We start from the raw sequence: 27,065 nt of genomic DNA, 5'->3' as shown, positions 1-27,065 counted from the left end.
AACACCAAAAAGAAATTCATTCGAAGTTCATAAACGATTATGGACACTTCTCTGCTTCATTTTCGACAATGAAGAAATAAGCTGCCGAGTTTAAACTTGGCCGTACGTACCTTGAAGGTGATCCACGTGAAGCACCTTCAAAACGTGTACCATCACCAGAAATCATTGATCAAGTGCATGATATGGTATTGGATGACCGGCGGGTCAGAGTGGGTGAAACTGATGAGACTATAGGTTTTTTAAAAGAACGCTTAGGATATATTTTGCATGAAGAATTGGAAATGAAAAAGCTTTGCGCAAGATGAGTGCCATGCTTGCTCAGAGCTGATCAAAAACGCGCTCGCAGGAAAATCAGAGATTTTCCTGCGAGTGCGTTTTAACAAGAATAAAACTGATTTTGTGCTTCGATTTATTAGTGTGAATGACACTTGGATTCACCATTACACATCAGAATGAAAACAGCAGTCATAACTGTGGACAGAAGCCAGTTGTTCTGCGCCAAAGAAGACAAGGTCCGTTCCATCAGTAGGAAAGGTCATGGCATCGGTGTTTCGGGATGCTTAATTATCTTGAAAAGGCAACACAGTAGGCGGCGACTATTGTTTCGATCTTTTAACCAGACTAATAGAAAAAATTCGTGAGAAAAGACCCGGTTTGCAGAAGAAAAAATCATATTTCATCAATACAATGCACCTACCCACAAAGGTGTTTAAAGTGGCAATCGAAAAATTAAGGGATCATCACTATGAATTGTTGGAACATCCATCCTATTCCCCAGATTTGACTCTATTCCCCAGATCTGACTTCTATCTCTTCCCAAATCTAAAACTCTTCCTATTGATCAACGTTTTTCTTCGAGCCAAGAGATGATTCCAGCTAGATGGGTATTTTGCAGACCTTACTGAGAACCAGTACAGGGACGGAATAGTGGTGCCGGAGCATCGCTGCAATAAATATTAGTCTTAAAGGAGATATGTTGAAAAATAAAAATAATTTAGAAATTATGAGTTCGGTTTTCATGGGTAAGCCGAGAACGTTTCAGACCACCATTGTATATATCACTGTCTTTAGCGTGACAAGTAGAATTACTCTGCGGCACTATTTTAATATAATAATATTTTTTTTATTTTTTTATTTTTATTGTTCTTTCAAATATTTACATATGTACAATGATCATCTATTCAGTATATTATTTTACAACGTTCAGCACTTTGTGCTACATATAATGAGATTTAAATAGTAATGATGATAACAGTTTATATATATATATATACAGTATATATATAACAATCGTAATAATAATTTACAATTATATTGTTCAGAGTTACATAAGTTGTATAATATTACATGTTGTGGTTTACTATTTTTTTTTTTTTCAAATTTGAAAAGGTGTGATTATACAACAGTATTTACACATGTGCAATCTAAATATTATGTTTCCTTATTCTCACAAACATACGGTGTAAACTTATGATTTACTTTTAAAAGAATTTTTTTTTTACATTGCATACATTTGTTACAATTGTTATATAGATTACATACATTTGTTTACATATGATACATTACTTACATTTGTTTACATGTGATATTTACATTACGTACATTCGTTTAAATATATTACATACATTGCATACATTGTTTTAGGTGTGATACGTACATTACATGCATTTGATTATATATGATGCATCTTGGATGAGAACTCATTTTTTTTTGCTTTCATCCTCGAAGCTTACATGTAAGCGTATCTGAGGATGGCACCAGTTGGTTATTATGTACTGTTTTTTTTTTTGTTGTGTTGGGAAGCTACAAAATCTATGATAGAGAAATTCGCGCGCGCGCACTCACACGCACAAAATTATTATATTTTGTATTATATTAACGCACAAAATATAATAATAATAATTATTATTATTATTATTATTATTATTATTATTATTATTATTATTATTATTATTATTATTATTAATACTAAAAAGTAAAATCTTCCAGTATGCAGACGACACTGCCATAGTATCCATTCACAACAATGCAAATATCGCTTACAAAAATATGCAACACGACATCAATCAAATCACTAACTGGTTAACCGAAAATGGCATATATATAAACCCTGGAAAAACAAAGCTAATGATATTCAAAAACCCCCAAAACCTGCCCATAGAAACTAAATATCTCACTATCAAACATTCATCCTCCTATACACATACCGCAGAACCTAAAATCACAACCATCACACAGGTGAAAACAACACGCTATCTTGGACTTCACTTCGATGCTGATCAAAGTTGGAATAGCCATACAAAATACCTACATACCAAGCTCAGGATAATAGCAAGTAAACTATACAGATTAAAAGACATTGCCCCAACCCACATAAAAATACTAATCTATAAAGCATTATGTGAAAACATTTTAAGATATGCAATCACATCATACGCATTCTGCGCAGACTATAGACTTAACTGGCTACAATGGTTGCAAGATAAAATGATAAAACTGATATTCTGGGAACAACCCACTCTTATACAGGAAGCATGGACAAAACACAAAATATTTAAGGTGAAACACTTACGCCACTACACAGTCATGTTAAAACACTACTACAGCCCAACATATAGAGTAACCAGAACAACATATCAAATAACAAGACCACAGTCAACAAACTACATAACATATAAGTACAACAATCACCACGGCAAAGCCACCCGAAACTTCTACGTACCTGACATGATAAACAAACTGCCGTTCGACAACAGAAACCTAGGAACATACAAAACTATCACTACAAGAACACAAAGAAACAAACACACCATGTCTAAATCCAACCCTATTTGCACAAAAAAAAGAAAAAAATAATAAAAAAAAAGTTAAACTGTAATAGCAGTCGAAGTCTTTCAAGCACGTACCAACAAACAGTAAAATCAACACCTGGCTTGTGACCAGTATAGGAACACAACCATGAAACCACCACCTTCTGTCATCTATTATCTTCCTCAGATAAGCTCTGCTAAGCTTCGAGGAAGAAAATTACTAACTTGCAAGAATCTGCTATACACACTTGTAATGCGTTATAAATATTATATATATATATATATATATATATATATATATAATTACTACAGAAACTATGTATGCAATTCATCTAAGACATAAAAAAATTAAATAAAATAAAAATAAAAATAAAATAATAATGATAATAAATAAATAAATAAAATAAATAAATTATTATTATTATTATTATTATTATTATTATTATTATTATTATTATTATTATTATTATTATTATTATAAAATCAAAAATTCTGTATAATCCTTATTGTAAATACTGTAAATATTATTATTGTATGTAACTTATACTGAGACATAATAAATTGTTTTTTAAAAATAAAAAAAAAAATAATAATAAAAATAAATAAATAAATAAAACTATTATTATTATTATTATTATTAGAGTTTTGTTTGTTTGTTTGTTTGTTTGTTTGTTTGTTTGGCATTTCTGCTTTCTTCCTCGAAGCTGCTACAAAGGTTATCTGAGGAAGATAAATATGGCGGTGGTTTCGTGGTTTTGTTTCAAAACCCCTCGGAAGCCAGGTGTTGATTATAACTGTTTTATGCATGTGCTTGGAAATCCTGTTAATATGTAGAGGCAAGTACATACGCCCACATTCTACTGCTGCTGATGATGAGCACAGTTTAATTTTTTACAAATGAAGGTTGGATTTTAATCGATTTTAAACGATTGTAATATGTTAAGTTTGTAGTCTGTACGGAATGCGTATAATGTATGTGGAGAATCTGCAATACACAATGAGCTCCATGATTTAGTTGTTACAAAAGCGTGGCGAAGGGTCTGTAATTGCTTATAATGTTTCTTTTTCCATGTTCAAATATAGGAGTCATTAATGCAGTCTTCAGTGTTTTAGATATGTGCCCCTTTTCGAAGATTTATTTCACGGTTTCAGTATAACTAGACAAAGGTTAGCTGAGTGTTCTTTAACGTCTTTTGGTCTGATTTTGTCTTCTCATGGTCCTTTGTTATGACTAATCTTTTGAGCTGCAAATGATACTTCTTTGATTTTTACTGTCGGGATCCGCATTGACTGGGTTGCTCCTGGCTCTAGTTGAGAATGCTTCTGTTTTTGAGGAGAGAATGTTTCCTATAGTTTTTGGAGAGATTTGGTGAAGTATCAATTAAAGATTTTTTCCACCGTTTTGAAGGATTTGCACTCACAAAGAAAGTTCTGTTTTACTGTTTCTGAGGCAGTAGTTTTATGTGTATTGTTCAGCATTTCATTGATCAGGTGTCATGTTTCTTTTAATTCGTTTTGAGCTGCTGTTAATTTGTTTCTATAATAGATTCTTTTTGCAGTTGTAATCTGTGTTGTTAAGAAATTCTGTTTTCTTTTGAAATCAGCTTCTAAAACGGTATTGTTAGGTGAACTCTTAAGTTGTTTCCTCAGGTAATATTTTCTTTGCATCTCTATTAATATGTTGTCTGTAATCTATGGATTCCATCTGGTTTGGGAGCATATTTGTATTTTTATTAATACTTTCTTACGTATTTTATTAAATATAAGTTTAAGATTGCTATGTACAGCGTCAGCAGAATCTAAGATGCCATCTGCATCCAGTCTTTTGTTTTCTGATTTTATTGTTTACTATCGTTTTGTTTACGATGCTATTATAGTGTTTTGTAGTCTCAGTGAGTTTAAAGGGTTCTGGTTCAGCATGTAACTATAATGCACTAAAATATTGGTCTGCCAGTTTGCAGATCACTATGCATGACGGCTGCTGTATAGCTGTTTGGAGGGGCACTTATATTTATGTGGACAATACAGGATGAGGTGATTGTATTTTCGACTATTTCTTCTCGTGCGTACGACTGTATGGTTGAGGTTATGTTATATACTCGTAAAAGGTCTAGGTATTTTGCTGTGTTGTTAATTATTTTCCTATTGTTTATATCCATGTCACCTATTATTATCGGGTATTCTATGGCGCTTTGTTCCGTAGTAGAAAGCCATCTATTCAATATATTAGATATTTTCCGGTGTTTAAATTGTGTGTTCTGTATATTGCGTGTAATATCATGGAGTTCTCTTGTTTGATATTTTTAACTTCGATGCATATGCTTTTTGCACATTCTAATTTATAGTTTATTTCTATCGCTTCTAATTTGTTTGAATATTATCATACCACCACCAACAAAACCTCGTTTAGTTTATCTGCAGTATTTGTTTTGCTGAAGGTTTAGCATTTGGTAGAAGGTTGCTTCATCGTTTGTTATGGATACTTCTGCTGGTATTAAGATATCTATGTGGTCTATATCTGCCTTCAAAAAAGCTTGCAAGGTCAGCCAGTATTTTTGAATGCCCATGATGGAGATATTGGATTATATAGTCCTTTTTTGGGGGTACCCACTTGCTTCCATTCTGTTATCGAGTTTAGAATGTGGCAATTTTGATGTTCGGCGGTGATTACATCTGCTCGTTCTTCTGAGTTCTTGTTGCTTGGTTTGTTCTTCCCTTCCTCTTCTCATAACAATAATCACACTAATAATAATAATTTTTCATTTTTATTATATTTTGAAGCCGGTATCGAATGTTGTCTTGTGTGAGGCAATTAGAAAGTTAACATTTTAATTTTTTTTGCTTAATTTTATTTATATTATATACCTAGTAATAATTCACATGAAAATTTATTATAGGTCTAATGAAATTATAAAACAGAAATAGTAATAGTAATAACAATGAAAACTAGAATTTACAAGTTTATTCTCAGTGTATAGTTTTTCTTTCCTTTCTTCTACTTCTTTTCCTTCTTCCATTTTCTTTTTTTTTTTTTGTGAATATTTTATTATACTACATTTTTCCCTTTGCTTGTTTCTCACATGTTACATTCTTTTCAGTAAACAGAGTTTCTGATGTTGTGTATTTAATTTTAACATATGAGTCCCTCTTAAGTCAACAGTGCTTCCATCTGGTGACTTTACATCAAAATGTTGAAAAAGAGTTGTGAAATATAGGAATATCTCAACGTTCGCCATTTTCTCTCCTGGACAGGACCTTTTACCTAAAAATATAAAGCGAGTAAAATTATATTTCCAACTACCATTTATGCAAAGGTGTATATACGAATATATATATATATATATATATATATATATATTAACAGAAAAGCTATTTGAGCTTAAGAATAATATGTTAACGTTTAAACAATAATTTTAAACTATTCTGAAAAAAAATTTTATCAAGGAATATTTATTGAATTAAATATGGTTTCAACATGACTTTTAATACTTCCTCTACTCGGATGTAAGAAAATAATCACGTGATGCCGTTATACCTACAGATTTAGATACAGTGGAGATGATTCTAAGCAAATCTTTCTTCTCATATGAACAATACATCATGTTTAACTGCATTAAATCTTTCTTCAAAGACTAATATTAAAAGATTGCAAATTTATATTCAGTTGTATTTCAAATTAACTCGCATTTTGAAAACGAAACCAATTATTACCATTGTTGTTATTATTATTATTATTTGTAGAATGTTCACTTCAATAATAACAATTCCATTCTCTTTTATTTCATCTCCTTGAAAAGAAGGAAATTACAAATTCCTTCTTTTTCGTAATGCAGAATGAATGGTATGTTAATTGTTATCGTTCGGCAGCCAATTCATTTTCTATTTTTTTTTTTTTTTTTTTGTTATCTGCTAGTAGTTTTTAAAATACTTTCTTCTCTTTATTCAGCTATTACAGAGTATCTTCTCTTTTTTTTTTTTTCGGTAGCATAATAATTATGTTTCTTTCCCATTTTAAATATATAACGAAATTATTTGATACATGACCTATAAGGAATTGATTAATATTTTATTTTTGTTGTGAAGTATTCCAATCACAACCCCTCTCCTTCCTACACGCCAAGGCCGGTCACAGTAACTGAAATATATCTTTTTTTTTTTTTTTCTTCTAATTTCCTACTTCATGATTTTTACAGTCTTTATTTCAGTATCTGAAATCTAAACATTATTTAAATTAAGGGTATATTAAATCCCACTTTGCTTTAAAACTGAATAAGAACCTCAAAGATTGGAATCAGAGAGTTTCATGCCGATTATAGTAAAATAAACTATAAAAGCATCGGCGATTACTAGCCTGATACTCACTGATAAAGTCTCAATAAAGGCTGAAAGCGGTCTGGGTAGTGACCTCCCACCATAATGTAATAACAGCATACATTTCCTAGCAAATGTGTTTTTACTTTATGGAAAATACCAAGAATAGCGATCAGAGCTTTACCCACCTTTGCTGCGAGTTGCCCGAGTTTGTACTACATACCTAGATCACTTGCATTAGCTACGCTACTTAGCCGCTGATGCTTTTATAGTTTATTATACTATAATCGGCATGAAACTCTCTGATTCCAATCTTTAAGTTTCTTATTCGGTTTTAAAACAATGTGGTATTTAATATCCCCCCTTAATTTAAATAATGTTTATATCGCTGAAATGAAGCCTATTGGCTCTTTATATTTAAGTAACTTAACGGGTTCACCTTTTTGACAACTCGTCTAGCAGAGTATATAAATTATTTTCGCTATACCCTTTAGTATTAATTTGGTCTAGCTACTCACTGATGAAGCCTCATAAACGGCTAAAACCGGTGTGTAGCTATTATGAGTTTTCCTCTCTTAGGTTTCTTCCGAAGTTTTGCTCAAGCTGAGGGGAGCTTGATTTCGGGGGTTTGCCCTGAGAGAGCATTTTGAGTCTCTGGGGAAGGTGTTTTCCGGCTCGGCCCGGAGAGGGGCTTTGTCAGTGAATGCTTTTCTTCGGAATATGAGCGGTTCGGCTCGGTGCTGGTGGTGGTGGGTAGAAGGCCATCACTGAGTGGAGCCAACGCTGAGATGGACGGTCTTTTGCCCACAATTGTGTGGCCTAGGGATCGTCCGGATTTTAAGAGACGTCTTTACTTATTTATAAGGCTGAAACCCGTCTGGGTAGTGACCTCCCACCGTATGTAATAACAGCATACATTTCCTAGGAAATGTGTTTTTACTTTATGGAAAATACCAAGAATAGCGATCAGAACTTTACCCATCTTTGCTGCGAGTTGCCCGAGTTTGTGCTACGTACTTGGACCATTTGCATTAGCTCACGCTAATAGTCGCCAATGCTTTTATAGTTTATTATACTATAATTAGCATGAAACTCTCTGATTCCAATCTTTGAGTTTCTTATTCGGTTTTAAAAATGTGGGATTTAATATCCCCTTAATTTAAATAAATAAAATACATTTTCGACTAAGTGATACGACAGCTTATTTATACAATTATAGAATTTATGTTATAGCACGATCAATTTTGTTTAATGTGAGCACTAACAGATGAACGTATAGATGTATAGAATCCCTTTAAAACAATAACTTCCTTCAAATTCTCTTTTCTTTACTATGTATGTGGCGTTAGTTCAAAAATACACGGTATCATGTAATTAGAAGCATTTCGTCTTCTGAATTAGTTCAGAGAAAAAAGAAAGAAAAAAAAAAATCATATCCGAATGAGTGTCTTACATTAAAAAATTATTTCAATTTTCCCGTAATGAATTATTCCTGCGAAGGATGTTTTCTGTGGTGAACTGACCGCGATGAATTGTGCGGGCAGCTCTACAAGTAGTTTCAAGAGTTTAGGTAAACGAATTTACTATCTACTTCAGCGCAGCTGTTAGAGGAAGGGTTTACGAGCTTTTGAGCTTGATTTTCACTGATCAATAGTCGTCATATTCCTATTTACTCATAGATAGTCAATAGCAGATTTATACTGTTATGTAATCGAAACCCCGTTGTTGTATTATTATTACAAAAATGATAGCTATTGAGACCCTTCGACACTTCTTCGCATGTCCCAAAAGGAGAATCCATTCCGATAATAGGGTAATCAATCCGTATTGTGGGATGAGTTGTTTATTATTACACATGGGAAAATTAACTTCTGTTATATGATGATTGTAGTTTACTATGCTGCTTGTATGACAGTTGGAAAATTTTACCTATAAAGCACGTGATTTAGCGTGTTGGAGACCAATTCGTACGCCCTTCATTTCTTCTCCCCTTCAGCATGAATCGACTATTCTTGGCAAGTTTCCAAGTGGAGGTCTCTAAAGCGTGGACATACTTAGAAATTTGTCTCATGCCAGTGTGTATTGAGTTGTTTTAATTTTGATCGATCCCTAAATCGCATTGACCTTTACAATTAATCAATTCTGATGAATTTGAAAAGAAGAAATCGCTATTACTTGGAAAACGTACTAAAACATTAAATTTACTTTAAACTGGCTTTAGAAGTTGATTTATTTAAGGTTTATGAAGATACATAATATATATTTATTAGTTATTATTTTAATTTTTTTAACGATTCGTAGCTGTTTACAGAAATTACTCACGGAAAAGTAAATAGTTTATCACCGACTTAAAATAAATTAAACGGATTCTCCGTTATTGCGACATTTTTCCTTCACTCTGTGTCTGAAAAAGATCCCAAACTTCCCACGTCAACGACGGGAATCAATTCTAAGATTTACCTTTTCCAGGTAGGTGGTTACGAAGTGCATAATCACTCGGCTAACACACACGTTATTGCGCCGTAATATATTATATATCAAATATTCCCATATTCGTTTTTCTTTTAATTATTTTTTCTTGGAACCTGAAGGAGAGATTTAAAATTCGACATATAACTAGTATTATTTCTATCACTTTCACAAAAATGTATTGTAGTATTATACAATGCCCACTTCAGCCAATAATAATTCGCTATTTGTAAATCAGATATATCACACTAATGAACCCATCTATCGTGTTAGGCAAAGCATTATAAATTTTTATTGTGGGATTAATTAACAAGTTCCATAGTATACAAAAAACAGAACTTCATCAAATATGACTTCGTATACCGAACATCCTAAGCATGTGTAATATATATGTAAAGAATAATATACGATCTTATATTCAAATAATATACGAATTTACTTACCCATCGAAAATGGAATAAAATATTCTGGTTTTACCACAGAGTTTCCATCCGGGGTTAAAAACCTGTCTGGAATAAAGTCATTTGGATTTTTCCAAAGCTTTGGATCGTGATGAATCGCCCATATGTTGGCCACAACTATTGCACCTTTTGGAATGTCGTAGTCCCCAATTGTTGTATCTTCGGAAGCTCTAAATATTATAAAAAAATCAGGAGAATTAGATCTGTGAAATATATTCTATAGGCTCTTTATTGTTGTTGTTGATATAATTAGCTTTACAGATCAAAATTCCGATTGATTGTTATGTAAAGCAAAATGCTTTACATAACAACCAATCTCATTATTTTGTCAGGAAAACAAAAAGAAACATGATTTCGTATATCTGATCAGTCGGACTCGTAGAAAAGTAGAATGTCTGATTGACGAATACACAGTGAAATCCATTATTATTCTAAAATTTAAACTTCACGGCAATCATCTTTTCTAGTAAAATATAGAATAGCTTGAATTATTGTACTTTTTTATTAACCAAAGAGAATCGATCTGCAAATGTCATGCAGGTATTAAATTGATATTCACAACAGATATACATAATTTTTATGTATTTGAAAACTGTCTTTGAATTCTGAGAGGAATAAGTCCGAAAACTTCTGCAAAGAGGTGAGAAACCAGTAATATCCAACTTATATAGACCTGAATTCCAATTCAAAGAGCAAATGTCAGATTTAGCCCAGTAACATACCCAGGCATGTGCAAAGAGGTAGAAAGAGGAGGACTCATTTATTATTTTCTCGAAATTCAAATATAAATTGACAGTGTTTCTTTCCATCTATCCGTGACGATGAAATTTAACACTGTATGTTAGAAATACGCACGTTCATAAAAACAAAGCAGATTCATACAAGTAACATTTATGATTTAAAAACTCTAAAATTGCATTCTTTAACTTTATATATATATATATTAAAAATAATAATATGCTGACTAAAAACACCGAGAAAGGTAAGAAAAACTTCAATATAACACGACTAGTTTCGTCCGAATCCCGACTTCTTCAGGTGTGTAAATAATTATAAAAACTGGTAAAAATAATAAGTTAAATAAAATGGACTTCTCACATAAACAAATTGAGAAGAGCAACAGTCAAATTTGAAACTAGTGTCCGCGTGGTAGGTCTAGCGTGCGACATGAATGAGTGACCACTGACTCCAGAGCGCCAGAATTGAATCACTGCGCTGTGGGAGTGAGGCAGATTGTAGCTTAAATTATTATTCATGAGTGATGGGTCCAGGACTATTTCGTTTGATTCTAGGATGCGTCTCTCAAGTTCGTCACCGCATTTATGGATAGCGGTTGTAAGATTGCAGTCAATCTAATGTTGGCGCTCTTCTAGATTGCAGTTAGCGGAGAAAAGAACATGCCTTGAGAGGGCGCTTGCACGGGTTCTCTTATAAGAGATATCACGTTTATATTCTTCCAGGCGTAGTGAGAAAGACTTATCGGTTTGTCCATAATAAGGTTTACCGCAGTCGCAGATGATTTTGTATACTCCTGGAAACTGAAGTTGGATGTGTTTTCGTTGACTCAGGAAAGAACGAAGTTTCGGTAGGATGCTGAAGTAAGTTTGGATGTTAAATTTCTTCATACGTTTTGCCAGTTTTGGTGATAGAGAGCTTTTAAACGGTAATTGAATGTGAGTAATAGGATTGGAGTTATATTCTGGCAGAGGCTGAAGACGTGGATATAGATGTTTAGATGAACAGCCGTTGTTCAAAAATGTTCTTTTTAGGTGGTTAAGTTGTATTTGAAAATCTTCTTCTTCTGAAGTAAGAGATCTTGCTCGATGGGCTAGAGAGGAAATAATACAAAATTTATGCGGAGGGAAATGATGAGATGAGGCATGTAAGTATCCGTCTGTGTGAGTACCCTTAAGAAAAATTGAAAATTTGACACCATCAGGCAATCTAGTGTCTTTAAATCCAAAAATGTGAGTACGCTTCATCTCGAGTTCTGATGTGAATTTGATATTCTGGTGGCGATTATTCAAATGATCTAGGAAGGTTTTTAACTCCTCTAGACCATGTTCCCAAACGAGGAAGATATCATCCATGTATCTTAGCCACAGGTTTGGTTTTAATATTGCACTTGAAATAGCTCTTTCGCATGTTCAAAATCTTAAAAAAATATTTCCAATAAAGTTTAAATAAAATAAAATTTAAATAAATGTAAATAAAACTTCCAAGAAAATCTTTACCCTACTAATTCATTGCATAAACTCCGGCTATTTCACATTTGAAGGAAAATATATATATACAACGGCCTAGCTATCCGTAGCCTGTTATCTCCTGTTTTGGCAAATATATTTTTAGAAAATTTTGAAGAAAGACCTTGCACATAAAACAAAACGAAAACAATCATTAATATTGACTTGATATTGCTTCGAAATCATGCAGCAATTTAGATTCAATGGTTGAGGTTCTACAGCAGTTTTTTTTTTATTTGAAGCATAATTTGATGTACATTCTATGTTCTTTAAATTCTTCCATTTCAGTTGGAGAAAAAATTTCCCACACAGCTTACTTACGATGTTACAAATACGCACGAACCGAGAATGTAGCCTCTCAGCGACCTGTGTTGTTGATACACAAAATAGTGCTAGCCCACAATAGCAGCTAAAAGCCGTTCGAATTCTCCTAATTTTGACGTAGTACATGGTATATATTAAATCCAGTAAGCTGAAACAGGAAAAAAAAGGCTTTTGTAGCTTACATACTAAGGAAGTGTTTTAATCAAAATTATTTCATGCAAAATAGGTGAGATTTTTGTGCACTATAAATAATAAATCAGAATAACTAAAAGAAATTAGAATAATTTCCTTAAGCAGTCTGACTATATGCATAAAACAGAATGTTGAAAATCATAGCACCTATCACATACCAGGAAAAACTTATTGAAGATCTTTAAATAATCTACACTTCAGTCGCTCGGAAAAATGTGTGCAGTGTATTAGGAGAGGAAATATCAGTAGTACCAGTAGTAGTAAAAACTAGTATAAAGAAGACGGATGAATATTCTATTACTTTTCCTTTATTGAAATAATTGAAAGAAGTTCGATATTTAGCGAATTTCACCATGAAATTGTTTTTCGAACGAAAGACATTTATAAAGCTTATGCAAAAAAAATAATAAATAAATAAAATAAACGATAAAATCTTCGAAGTTACAATGAATTACCCTTAGCAGAAGTATGTAAATCTTATGGCAATACAAAAAACTTTGATTAAGAACTCGGAAAAGATATTATACAATATTAATAATTCTACTTATAAAATAATCAACAATATTTTAAAATCGTTTCAAGTTTTCTCATCGCTCTTTATAAAATATATTTTATTTAATCTTGTGTTATTTACGTTAATTATCTATTCCTTTAACTGATGATAAAAAGAAATATGATAAAGGATACAGATCAGAAGTAATTTTAAATTGTTTCTAGATCTTACACCCTATGAAGGTTCAAGGGAATGAGAGTTTTCCATCTCATAATTTCGAGTATTGTCGAATAAGTATAAGGTAAATTCGAACGATCTTCATAAGAAGGCATCTTTTCCCTTCCTATTGCTGAATCGATTTCATCCTGAACACGAAGTTGGACTTCTGGATATGCTGCCATTACTAACAGGCACCATAATATAGTTGTCGCAGTGGTGTCACTTCCAGCTGCAAACAATTCTTGGACATTTCCTAGCAGCATAAGTTCTGAAATAGAAAGAAAATAATATCCTTCTAAAAAGAAAGTAATAGGAAAGAAAGTAATATATATATATATATATATATATATATATATATATTATTAATATATATATATATATATATATATATATATATATATATATATATATATATATATATATATATATATATATATATATATATATATATATATATATATATATATATATATATATATATATATTAATATATATGCAATTTTGTGAATTAAAATAAACCTATATTTTTCTATTGCTGAACATTTATGTTAGAAGTTTTATAATTTTTAGACAGTTGATTATTTTGCTGTTTTATTAAGTAAGACTCTCATTCATACTTTCTCATGAGCTGATGTTTTGTCTACCTATTTGTGAACCCTTTTGGTAACCAGTTTCTGTGTGTGTGGTGCTGGGCAGGATCTAGTCCCAGTAGTTTCTGAGAGGTCTGAAAGTTTCGAAGCCTGATATTGTCTGAAAAAATTCATTTTTTGTCTGTAGAGGAAAGCGTCCGAATTTTCTAAAAATAAATAAATAAACAATAGACATGTAAGAAAAAAATATCCTTATTTCCTATTATCCTTATGGTATATTGGTTTCGTGAAAGTATATAGAAAATTTATTAAAATTAAAGCACTTCTTCACAATCATTTCACTAATTGAAAACACTAATCACTTTATAAGTAGTCGGTAATTTGTTTTTGATTTTATTGCTTTGTTTATAAATAAAATATTTTAAATCTATCACAAGAAACAGTTTTGTAGTACTTCAGAATCAAACATTTCATCCTATTTTCAAAAGGTCTAGATATGTGAGTCCATATATTCAGAACTAACCTGAAAATGAATTATCAAGGTCATTTTTCCTTTTTTTCATTTCGACAAGATAACCTTCGATATAGCTGCGAACATCATTCTCATCCAAAGACTTTCGATGTAGCTGTACTTCATTACTGAAAATAATGTTAAACTTTGATTTTCAAATATATGCTCTTAAACGAAATACATAAAAAACAAAACTAAGTATTTTATAAACAGAAATAAATGTTTCACAATCACAAATACGTTTTAAGCTACAGATAAAATACTAATTGAGAAATACTGACTTAACTAATATCGCCTACTTTTGCTACTATTTTATCAGCTGTGAAAATGCCTTTTAAGTATCACGAAATGATATTTAAAATGTGTACCATATGACATCGTTTTTGATTTTGACAAGCTCAAAATGAAAAGCGTTTCTTTTATGCGACACTTACAGTACAGTCTACATTGTATTGATAATGCGCGAAAGACCACAAATATATAAGATCAAGAGGAAAATTATTAATTCTGTTTTCTGTTTTGTGAAGGAAAGAAACCGTGCATTAGTGTGGTTGTTTTATTGTTCCTCAGTAGTACATTGATGATATCTCTGATTATGATTTTTTTTTTCATTTTCATCTTTCAACTGTTTCTTTTATATTATTTTTTTGATTTTCAACTATGTTCAGCAGAACAGCTGTGAACAATTTTATCGCGATGGACAATAGCTGCCATCCATGACACAACCATCACCAGCTGGATAAGACTTAACATTGCAAGATGGACTTCATAGGGAATAATGTTGAGACATTACATGCAGAACACTCAACCTTTTAGCAATATGATGAGAATCGTCCCCTTCCTCGGCACATGCGATGACTCTACCTACAGTACCTTGAGTAGTGTGTACAAGGCAAGCCGGTTTTATTGCTTCATCTTAATCCCGCCAACCTCTCTTCCTACCGTCGTACACAGCAATGCGTACTGTGACTCTCGTCAGAGTCACAGTATTACTTAAGTCTTCCAGTGTCCTATCACGGTGTTCCTGACACCACTGTAGACGAGGTTTCCAGTTCCTCGCAGAAGTCAGTGGTTTCCGTTTTGGCATTTAATTGCCTATACCGAACTACTTCAATTTCTTGCTCGTGATTAGGAAGATATGGGTCGGGAACAGCCTTAATTTAATGATCCCGTTAACTGCTGCACACAGGAAGTTATGTTTTTCCCTCCTAAACCTTCTCAGACGACGGCGATCTCGTTCCTGTTTGACTCTCTTACGACCACAGTTACGCCTCTTGGACAATGAATGTGGATTGGTTTTCCACTTACTAAACACATTGGATATTTCCTCTTTTCAGAAACCAATGAGCTTTGGTGTTTACAAGATCGTGGCTACAACTAGACGTGCACCCACAATAAGCCGTTTATCAAACTTCCCAAGATCCTTTGTTTATCTCATAGTGATGAACGTTTTAACGATTACTGACCAGTTGCATTCTTAAATATTTGCCCAGACCCCTTTTGCCCAAGCAAAAGATGTTACTAACTGCAATGACCAAGAGCATTTTGCATATACTCTCCATACGTTACGCTTACGTACATCTACATAACCGTTTATAATTATTTAGTAGCCATTATGTGTATTAAACATTGCAGTTGGTAACATATTTTGCTTAATACCCTGTTACAAGTTATGTCAACTTTCTTGTTGGTAAATTTCTTTATAATTAGTGAAGGAAGGAAGTTTTTTTAATTTATTTTTTCATTTTTATGAAGTGTGTTCGTTTGTTAGACTGCTCACTGCTTCGATATCCTGAGCTGTTTTTACCAACTGTAGTTTCGATATTTTTAAATTATTACAATTGCTCTTAATGTCCTAATCAGTCTCAAGATTCAATTATATTATATACTGGATTAAAAATATATATCGTCGTTATAGTCTTGTAGTCCTTTTTTATTATGAACTTATTGAAAAATTTAGAAAGGAGAAATATTTCTCTTGCTGACTTTTATGAAGTTGTCTGTTCTTTGCTTGTAACGCGAACACCAGGAACGGGTCTTAGCAAGCCTTGCATTTTGTTTTTATGTGTAATCCCGTTTATAGTCTGAAGGTGGTTATTCTGCAAAGGGTTAATTAGTATATTAACACTAATTTTTGATATCTCTAGCAATGAGTAGGACGTCCTCCATTTTGTAAGCGTCCTCGTACTTGCTAAATAAAAAAAAAAACTTTTATATGTTATGAACTGGTCTGTTAGATTCAAATAATTTTTGAAAAACAATCTTAAAGAATTCAAAGTATAAGATTGACTTGTAAATTTTGAGTCCTAAATCAGCAGCTAGAATTGAAGGAGGTGCAGGAAGATGGTTTGATGTTAGTCAGGTGTGCGGCGAGGGTGTACATTAACACCATTGTTATTTATCATCTATGTGGATCACATTATGAAAGAAAGGTATTAAAATGTATATCAAAATCGGAGATGTTAATCTCAGCTCATTACTTTATGAAGATCATTTTATACTCTTCAATAAATCCAGAATAAATCTGCTGGATTCCATGACCAAATTGTAACTGCTGTAATACATTTGGTATGAAAATCAGCATTAAAAAGATCATTTACGTAGACAGAAACACTGAAAGCATCAACTGCACGACAGGTTGGTTGATCAACCTGCGGTGTATATTAGTACCTTGTATGGGTTGGGAAAGAAGGAACTTTTTCACATTTGATTTACAGTGGGATCATATTAATAGAGCCACCTCCATAAATTATAGTAACAATTTTGCATTGCAACCGGTTATAATAAACGAAAACATGGTTACACGGAGTTCTTTATATATTTTTAATTAAATAATTATGTTTGCTGATTTTAAATATACAAATGACAATACTGTACTGTTGGTTTCATAACATGTCTTATGGACGCAAAATTGTGTTTAGATTCTCAGCCACCGCTTGACAGTCAGTTGCGTTTATTTATAGGTTATTGAGGTTATTCAAGAGTTTTAATTACTTCTAGAGTGCTCTCGTAATATTTTGATTGTAAGTAGTTTATTTCAAGATTTGTATATGATTTATAACTGTTGTAATGTGTTATTTTATGATTTTTTAAATTCTTTTCTTGACAGAGTGTATTTTTACCATGGGAAAGACCAAAGATCATTCTCCACTAGAAATTTCAGAAATAATAATGCTCTTAATGAATACTGAACATTTCAAGGGAAGATGACATCAATTTCTAATATTTCACGAGCATCATTCGGCCGAATAAAAAGACATTGATGCAGGTACTGAACTGGCACCGAAGTGTTTTGTTAGACCTTGAATGAGGACTCTTTCAACAAAAGAATCATCTATTCAAGATTTAACAAGAAACACAATTCTAAGCTAGAAATACTTATACTGTTATTTAAGAAAGCAAACTATAAAGGAAAACCTATTAGAATTACCTTTGAAAGAAGTAAAATAGAAGTTAAAATTGTATGTGTAAGTAAAATTATATTGTTTAAAGTTATTGATGTCAAAATTATACTCGATATAAGAATGTATGTCTACAATGACCTTCCGCCCGAATCAAAAGCGTTCGTGGAAGGCGAGCTGAATTAGCGTTCCGCAAAAAGAGCGCTCTTCAAGGAGCAGAAGTGTGACGTAATCACTTAGGGGCAAATAGGAGAACGCAATGAGAGATCCTCCGATACAAAATGAGGGCGCTACAAAGAAGAATAAAAAGCAAGTTCATGCTGGTTTTGACCCCCGTTTCTTCTGTTCCTGTTTCTCGAAACAATGGCGCAGCCGACATAACAATGAAGCTGAGTTAAACGATTCAGCTTCTGATTCGGAATTCTTTAAGATCATAAACCCCCAACAGATTATTCCTCAATTCTCCGGAGAAGACACAGACGATGTGAGTTTTTTCTTTGAGTATATAGAAGAGCTTAGAAAGATTGGGCGATGGAGTGACTTCCAGCTGCTTATTCTGCTTTGCAGTAAGCTAGTTGGAAAAGCGCGAAAAGCTTCTTTTACTCTTCGTCAATCCTAAAAGATACTTTGGATTACCATAGGTTTAAGGAAATCCTAATTTCCCAATTTTATAGGGCGAAAAACGTAGGGCCTAACCTCTGGTAACTTCAAAGGATTTTACAAAAAGAGAAGGAAAGCGTCTCTAATTTCTATAACAGTATGCTTACTCTTCTTAATACTTTGAGTGTGTCCAATGAAGATAAACATCACTTAGATTGGACTGTTTTTCAGCATTTAAGAATTGGGTTAAGGCAGGAACTGAGGCGAAATAGCATTTTTGAGAGTGATAACCACTCTGAAGACTTGCTATGAAGCAGTAAAAGAAAGAGAACAGCTGCTTTGGGATATTTGTCCCGCAGCTACGGTGGGCCAAGTCAATGTCATTACAGAGAGTATAGATACTATCAGTGATCCCAATCCTGTCAAGGACGGATTGGAAAGGAAGGAGAAACAGAAGGTACAGAGAGGTAATGATGGAAACAAAACTGAGTCAGTTTGTAGTGTTGCAGTTGGTGCCTGTGATTTTAGCGAGGTTCGCTCCCTAGTCAGGAAGGAGGTGGAGAAGTTACAACAGCCGCTTATTGAGCATCTTGATTCAGTAATCAGACAATTATCGATGTGTCCTCCCAAGGATCAAGAATCTCCTGTTTTTCAAGAATATAAAATAACTAGTATTCTTCATAGAGAGGTAGAAAGATTACAACAACGAATGCTGGAGAGAATGGATTCCGTGATGAATAGGTTGACAGAAATGTCTGCCAAGTGTGGAATGAACTTTGTCCTTGGACGGAGAGGCTAAAAGAGGTTACCGCCGAGAAATTCCTAGGTGCTGCAATTGCAACAAACTAGGGCATATTGCCCAAGACTGTTTTGTTACACCAGGAACCTCTAGAACAAGGTATCAACCAGAAACAAAGGCATACATTTGTGCTAGACTATTTGATAAAAGAGGGCAACAGGGCAAAAGGCATTTTCCTGGAATGGCAGTAAATGAAAGAATCTGAGGAAAGGATTTCAAGGCACTCATTGACACCGGTTCCATAGCTTCCATAATCTCTAAGATGTATCTCAAGTAACTGGGGCCCTGTGCAAATGGAAGAATTAAGTAACTGAGAAACCCCATCAGACTTTTAGGGATATCCCCCTCAACAACACATACACTAAATTAGTAAGACTGATAGAGGGACTACCTGAGCTTGGCATATATGCGTGGCATATCTTCTTGGTTCTGGCCAAGAACTCATTGTCTCAAATTGGGTTGATTCTAGGGAAGGATTTCTTGAGAAAGTATGGCTTCTCATGCGACTATTCCAAAGAAGAGAATCGATTCCTTGGAAGAAAGAATTTTATATAATGAAGCAGAACTCTAGAGATCAGGGTAAAAGAGACGTCCCTCTGAAGAACAAGCATCGGTACATAAAGGATGCTGAGTTGAAAAAGAAAGAGGAGAAACATTAGGTTTGCTCTCAACCAAGATCAAACGAGACTGGCCCACCAAGGGAGAGGGAGAAATCTGGTTCTGGAAGTAATGATAAAATCAAAGTATCAGAAGATAACGAGATCACAAGCGAGAGACAGAGTGTCAGGCACAAATTGACAGTAGAAGGTAACCACATCCGCGATAATGACGAGGCCAAGAGACCTCACAGACGGCACGACGAGCAAAGTTGCACTGTTTGCATAAGCCAAGTAATTGCTGATGGCTCAGAGAATGCATCCTGGCCTAGGCAATGATTTGATTTCAGGCCCAGACAAAATGGAAGAGTCATTTCAAGAGAAAAGAGAAAAAACTAAAAGGAAAATTTTCTTAGGGAGAAAATTATTAGAAAAAAAAAAGGGGGGGGGGCTTTGTTAGATCTTGAATGAGGACTCTTTCAACAAATGAATCATCCATTCAAGATTTAACAACAAACACAATTCTGAGCTAGAAATACTTATAGTATTATTTAAGAAAGCAAAATATAAAAGAAAACCTGTTAGAATTACCTTTGAAAGAAGTAAAATAGAAAAGTGTATGTCTAAGTAGAATTATTATATTGTTTAAAGTTATTGATGTCAAAATTATACTCTATGTAAGAATGTATGTCTAAGTGCAAACAAAGGTCAAAAAAGGTTGCTAGCTAGCTGTCTACGACGACCTAACGCCCGAAGCGAAAGCGTTGGTGAAAAGCGAGCTGAATTAACGTTCCGTGAAACGAGCGCTAACTCCGCCATGGGCTCCTTAGGGGTCTCATGCCAGTCCCAAACCTGGATAAAGGAGGAAGGTCTCTCAGATGAGTGTCGATGCTCTGACCGTAAAGAAAAAACACTATGTTACCTGATGCCTATATAACCAACAGCTACAGCATGCCGGCTCGGGCTTCGCCCGAATAAACAAGGCCCGCGATACCAATCGTGCGATCGTGGTTGGATCGAAAAGTGGGATACCGAAAGGAAACAGAAACAGAAACTGAAACTAACAGAACTGTTATCAGTAGGAACGTGGAACGAATGTGCGGACTCTCTGGATGTCAGGAAAATTAGAACTACTTCGTGAGGAAATGAAGAAATATCGGTGGAATATACTGGGATTGGCAGAGATGAGATGGACATCATCTGGAGAGATCAATGGATGCGAAGTAATATGGTCAGGACATGATACCATGCACGAAGCAGGAGTTGGCTTCCTTCTCAGCAAAAGAGCTCGAGAGGCACTGTTAGGCTACAAACCAGTTAATGAACGAATCATAGTAGCAAGATTTCAGGCAAAGCCATTCAACATATCAATAGTCCAGATATATACACCCACATCTGATAGCACAGATGAGGATATTGACTTATTATACAAAGATCTGACAGACAATAGAAACAATACCAAAGCAAGATGTGCTAATTATTGAAGGAGATTGGAATGCCAAAGTTGGAATAGGTAATGATGGTTGGGAAAGAGTCATGGGAAAATATGGTTTCGGAGAAAGACATGACCGAGGTGAAAAATTGTTAGAATTTGCTGTGGACCACGAGATGATGATCTGTAGCAAGATTCCAACAAAAGGAGTGTAGAAAATGGACGTGGCGATCAAATGATGGGAAAACCAAAAACATGATTGATATGATTATGATTAAAAGAAGATGGATAACATCAGTACAGCAATGTCGAACTTTTCAAGGAGCGGATATAGACTCGGACCATAGTTTAGTGATTGCAAACATCAAGTTGAAATTAAAAAAGAAATATAAACCCCAACATCAGAATAGAAGAGATACAGCAGGAATAAGTGAAGCAGAAATAGGAAGAAGGTACAGAACAGTGTTAGAAGAGAAACTTAAAAGTGTGGAGAAAGAAAAAAAATCGAATTTAAGAGTGAAAAGAGTAATGAAGACGATATAAGATGCAGTTAAAGAAACAGTACCAGAAGAAGAGAAGATCAAGAAGAAATGGATTACGCAAGAAACACTGAAGTTAATACAGGAGAAAAGAATGCTGAAGATAAAAATCAGAACAAATAGAAGAGCAATATAGAAGAAAGTGTAACGAGGCGAAAAAAGTAGTCAGAATGGATAAGATGAAATGGTTAGAAGGCCAATGCAACAATATAGAACAGGACTATGGAGAGCATAAAACAAGGGCGGTATACAAAATGATCAGAACCATTAATAGAAGTAGCAGCCAAAACAGACCACAATTAAATATGAAAAAGGCAAAATATTGATTAATAAAGAAAAAATTGTACAGCGGTGGACAAGATACTGTAGTGAGTTATATGAAGAAAAAGTAGACTCAGATAGCGTTGGGAAACTGACTGAAGAATTGAAGTAGATATCACCATCAGGTAATGAGCATGATATGGACATTTTAAGAGGAGAGGTAGAAAAAGCAATAGGACGGCTAAAACAAACAAGCGTCCTGGTAGTGATAACATTACTGGAGAAATGATTAAATATGGTGGTGAAAGTATGGTTACAGAAATTATAATATAACATACCATATTACAAAGAAGGGAAAATGCCAGAGGAGTGGGTGAAATCAATATCAGTAACATTATACAAGAAAGGAAATAAGCTAGAACGTAAACATTATAGAACAATTGCCTTGATAAGTCACTTTGGTAAAGTGATGATGATCATATTGACAGAAAGATTGAGAACACAATTGGAAGCATACCTCGCAGACGAGCAAGCAGGATTTAGGAAGGATAGAACTGCAATTCAACAAAATTTGACAATGAGGTTAACAGCAGAGAAAGCTAGGAGAAAAAACAAAAACATATATACTTGCTTTGTTGATTTTCAGAAAGCATTTGACAGTATTGACCAGAAAGTGACATTAGCAGTTCTGGAATCCTATGGAATTGATAAAAGCTAATAGCTATATTAAAAGATGTATACCAGAATGCAGTTGCAGCAGTTAGAATAGGTGATGATTTGGGGAAATGGTTTAAAACAAGCAGAGGTACTAGACAGGGAGACCCAATATCACCAAGCATTTTCATCCCACATTTAGAAAGAGCAATGGATAAAATGAAAGAAGATTCCAAAGGAATATCTGTACACGGAATGAGAATTAACAATCTGAGATTTGCAGATGGTATTGTTATTATTGAAGAAGACGAAAGAGAACTACAAAAAACACTGGAACTGTTAAATGAGGAAGGGAAGAGATTTGGACTTGTTATGAACTTGGAAAAAACAAAGACAATGGTATGTGGTGAGAAGCACATGAAACAAAATATACAAGTGGATGGAACTGATATAGAAAATGTAGAACAATTCACATATTTGGGAAGTAAGCTGACATATGACTTGGACTGTAAAAAAGAAATAAAGATCAGAATTGCAAAGGGAAGAACAAATCTGAAGGTCACGGATAACATCTGGAAAAGTAAAGTGATCAGTTTGCAAAAAAAAACTAAGAGTACTGGAAACATGCATCTTCAGCGGCAAACTGTACGGATCTGAAACGTGGGTAATAAATAAGATAAATAAGGAATCAAGAAAAAGAATTTTGGCATTTGAAAGAACTTGTTACAGGAAGATTCTAAGAATAGGATAGGTACAGAAAATCACTAATAAAGAGCGCTATCAGAAGATACAACCAAAAGAGAATCTAATGCAGAAGATTATAAAACGGAAGCTGCAATTATTTGGACACATCTGTAGAATAAGTGAGGACCGGAAGATAAAGACATTTATGTTTGGTATTTTGGATGGTTTAAACAGAAGAGGTAGACCATACAGAGAATGGATAGATGATATAAAAGACTGGTGTGGAATGGGTGTACAAAACCTGTGACACTGTGCACTGGACAAAGGAAGGTGGAAGAAGATAGTGAAACAGGCATCAGACATCGACGGGCAGTGAGCCCATGATTCGTGATGATGATGAAACGAGCGCTCTTCAAGGAGCAGAAGTGTGATGCAATGAGAGATCCTCCGATACGGAAAGAGGGCGCTACAAAGAAGAATAAAAAGCAAGTTCACGCGGGTTTTGACTCCAGTTTTTTCTATCCTGTTTTTCGTGTGGATAAGCAGAGCGCTGACCGATCAACAGCCCCGGAAGTAATCTCCTTCCCGGTTGCTAGCTGAAGGAGTCGGGCATGCTATACGTGAGCTGACGGCAGACATCAACTAGGGCCATCGGTAAGAGTTCACCAATGCGAGACAGCGGAAACTTCCCCATGAAGGACGGCGGAGATGATGATAGCGATCCAGTAGACGACGATCGTTTCTACGACAAACTGCAACGAATGGCGATTTGGGTCGATCAGCATAACCTCCACGTGGACGCGATTCGATAAAGCAGAAAGACGTCTGACTACAAAGGACGGACGAAAGAAGTGCGGTATTTTCTCAGGACACTGGTAATGTACAGAAAATTCCTTATTCATGTAACATGTAACAGTATTGGAGTAAAGAGAGAAGAACATATTTCTAATTGAAAAGAAAGAGAACTTTTAAGTGACGTTTGTGATCAGTAACGTGTTAATCACATTGGACTAGTAGTCTGAAAGCCTGAGAGTATGCAACACTCAGTTGAATGTGAATTGATCTTTGTTAGCGAGTTTTATTTAGAATTTTGAACTAGTGTTTTATGATGAATGTGTACTTATTTAACCTAGAGATGTAAATAGAGTATTTGATAATTAGAATGTTCCTTATTGCTTAGCTAGTGAATTAGAATTTTGATATGACATACCTTTCATGTGTGGAAGTTTATTTGTATGCAATTTGATATTTAATAGACATGTTTTTTCTATACAAGCCTGTGTTTGTCCTAGCATGAGACTGATTTTATCACTCGCAAAAGTTCGAAACTGTAAACAAGGGGATATTAAAGACAGTTTAGAAAGTTTTAGGCCAGGACTGCAATGTTGAATTTTTTATAGGCACTTAATAATTCAACAAGATTATGTAATACATGAACTCTGGGAAGGTTTTTTTTGTACAAAGATTCCTCTGTACTAGGACTCTGGCTAACGCAGCTATATCAAACAAATTTTGTCAGAGTTCTGAAAGGAGAAGCGGCCCCAGAGATATAGATTAGAGATTTCAAGCTTGGTAGGTTACGACAGGGATTAGGATATAGAATACCAGAAATAACAGAAAAGTTATTTCTGGTATTCTGGTATTCGCAGCAATGGCGCAGCCGAATTAACAGTTTAAAGAAATGTGATTTGAAAAATGTGTCTGCTTTCGTCCATCCCATAGGAAAGAAATAGTAGAGATATTTGCATGGAAAACAGGAAGGCACCTCGAAAAGTTCTGACAAAAATGATGCAGAATGCTGACATTAAGATGTCTTCAATGGAAGCTCGTCGACCCATCAAGAACTTGTGCCTGAACAACGAAGCGGAATCAATACATCAAGGTACTCGTTTCCGAATAACGATTTCGCATTCATGCATGATTCTGCTCCTTGTCATAAACGATGTAAATTCTTGAATGACAAAAACGTCAAGATTATTGGAAATTCACCGGATCTCAACCCATCGAAAACATTTGGGAACTGATGATGCGCGAAATTTCCAAGGAAATTGTAACCAACAAACAACAATTAATAGAGCGATTGATCGATATGAGATACAGGAATGAATCAATAAAATTAAATTATGCCAAAAGGATCGAAGCAGTAATTACAGCAAAAGGCGCCGTTATCAAATATTGACCTCATAATTTTTTTCTGTACGTATTTCTTTAATTATATAAGCATGATTTACTTTTTAAGTGTATCATGTCTAATTTTAATAAAAACAATTTGATCTAAAAACTTTGACAATGTAGTTTCATTTCTACCGTAAACTCACAAAAGACCTTCCTGGCATTGTGACTCTAATAATTTGATCACCTACTGTAAATGACTGTATAATCGAATTCCTTGGGAAACACAACAGGGTGAGGACTGTTCCACAGTACTTCAATTGCAGGGATGAAGGAGTAGGAAAAGAAACTTGTTCTGAGGCTTTCAATGTGCACTGTGAAGAAATGTTGAGAAGCAGCTTCACGAGTTACAACGAGCTTAGTAATAAATGGGGGTGTAGTGGGTGACTAAGTAAAACATTTAGCTATTTAAGCACAATTTTCTATAAAGATGGCAAATTAAATTTGAAAGTAAACAGCAGAATTACCAAAACCGATATGGTTGAAACTCAAATGAATAAATTTATATGGAATAAAAGAGAGATTAGTCAAAACACTAAACTAACTGCGTACAAGGGTATACAATTGATTGACAGTGGTCAAACCAATTTTAACTATTGTACAGTAAGTAGAGTCCTGAGAAGTGCTAGGGGGACTGATCAAATGGTATCAAGGGCAGTGTACTGTAAAAAATCAGAATATTAGGAAAGATATTGTTGATATTGTTATCCTTTGGAAATGTGTTAGCAGAGGCAATTTCAGACCTTGCATGGCCATTTAAACAGAATAGGAGAGGAGAGATTAGCTTAACGTGTTCTTTTCGAGGATGGCAGTAAAAGATCCAGTGAAAGAAGAAGATGTATCAATCTACCTACATCTTCTTCGTCATAAAAAAAAGATGTAGGTAGATTGATACATTTACTGTACTAGGTAGACTGATACAGTAAATACTGTGTAAGAAGGCAGAAATGTAAAAACTGATAATGTTGGAATGTTTTCAGATAGGCTAATCTGGGAGGAAATCATTGATAGGAAGTTATACTAAATTCCTATTTCCTATCAACAATTAATATCAGTTTCCTTGTCGATGATGATGATGATAAGACTTGTACCTTTTTGTTTCTCTTCATCTTCTCCTCTGATTCTACCTCTGGCAGAATGAGCCGCGTTGTTAATTTATATTCTGATTAGGGTGGCTGATTTCTTTGGATACTAGCAGTAAAGGCACTTTCATTCCTCACGCTTTGCATTAAACTTACTGCACAATCTTGATTCTGAAACGCTATCACAATTAAAGTGAAGATTCTTGAGGCATTTTCTGTGAG

The 27,065-nt window shown here is 34.2% G+C and overlaps 1 protein-coding gene and 1 long non-coding RNA gene across 2 annotated transcripts in view; one reads left to right on the top strand and one right to left on the bottom strand.

Annotated features, from left to right (window-relative positions):
* Positions 1-27,065, top strand: part of LOC150101498 (uncharacterized) — a 110,679-nt gene that overhangs the window by 66,112 nt on the left and 17,502 nt on the right. The gene's annotated exons all lie outside the window — the stretch shown is intronic.
* The window catches only part of LOC150101499 (cytochrome P450 18a1-like), a 31,518-nt gene continuing 10,107 nt past the window's right edge, over positions 5,655-27,065 (bottom strand). The window contains exons 5-8 of the mRNA XM_090400205.1: positions 14,636-14,751; positions 13,535-13,790; positions 10,034-10,221; positions 5,655-6,072 (exon numbers count right to left, since the gene is read on the bottom strand). Coding sequence (XP_090256331.1) covers positions 5,894-6,072; positions 10,034-10,221; positions 13,535-13,790; positions 14,636-14,751 — 739 coding nt within the window. The 3' untranslated portion in view covers positions 5,655-5,893. The remainder of the gene's footprint in view (positions 6,073-10,033; positions 10,222-13,534; positions 13,791-14,635; positions 14,752-27,065) is intronic.

This window comes from Typopeltis vanoorti, chromosome 11 (genome assembly GCF_054136105.1).
Source record: "Typopeltis vanoorti isolate ZY-2024b chromosome 11, IOZ_Tvanoo_1.0, whole genome shotgun sequence".
In the NCBI taxonomy this organism is placed as follows: domain Eukaryota; kingdom Metazoa; phylum Arthropoda; class Arachnida; order Uropygi; family Thelyphonidae; genus Typopeltis; species Typopeltis vanoorti.
This window is presented reverse-complemented; position numbering and strand designations above follow the sequence as displayed.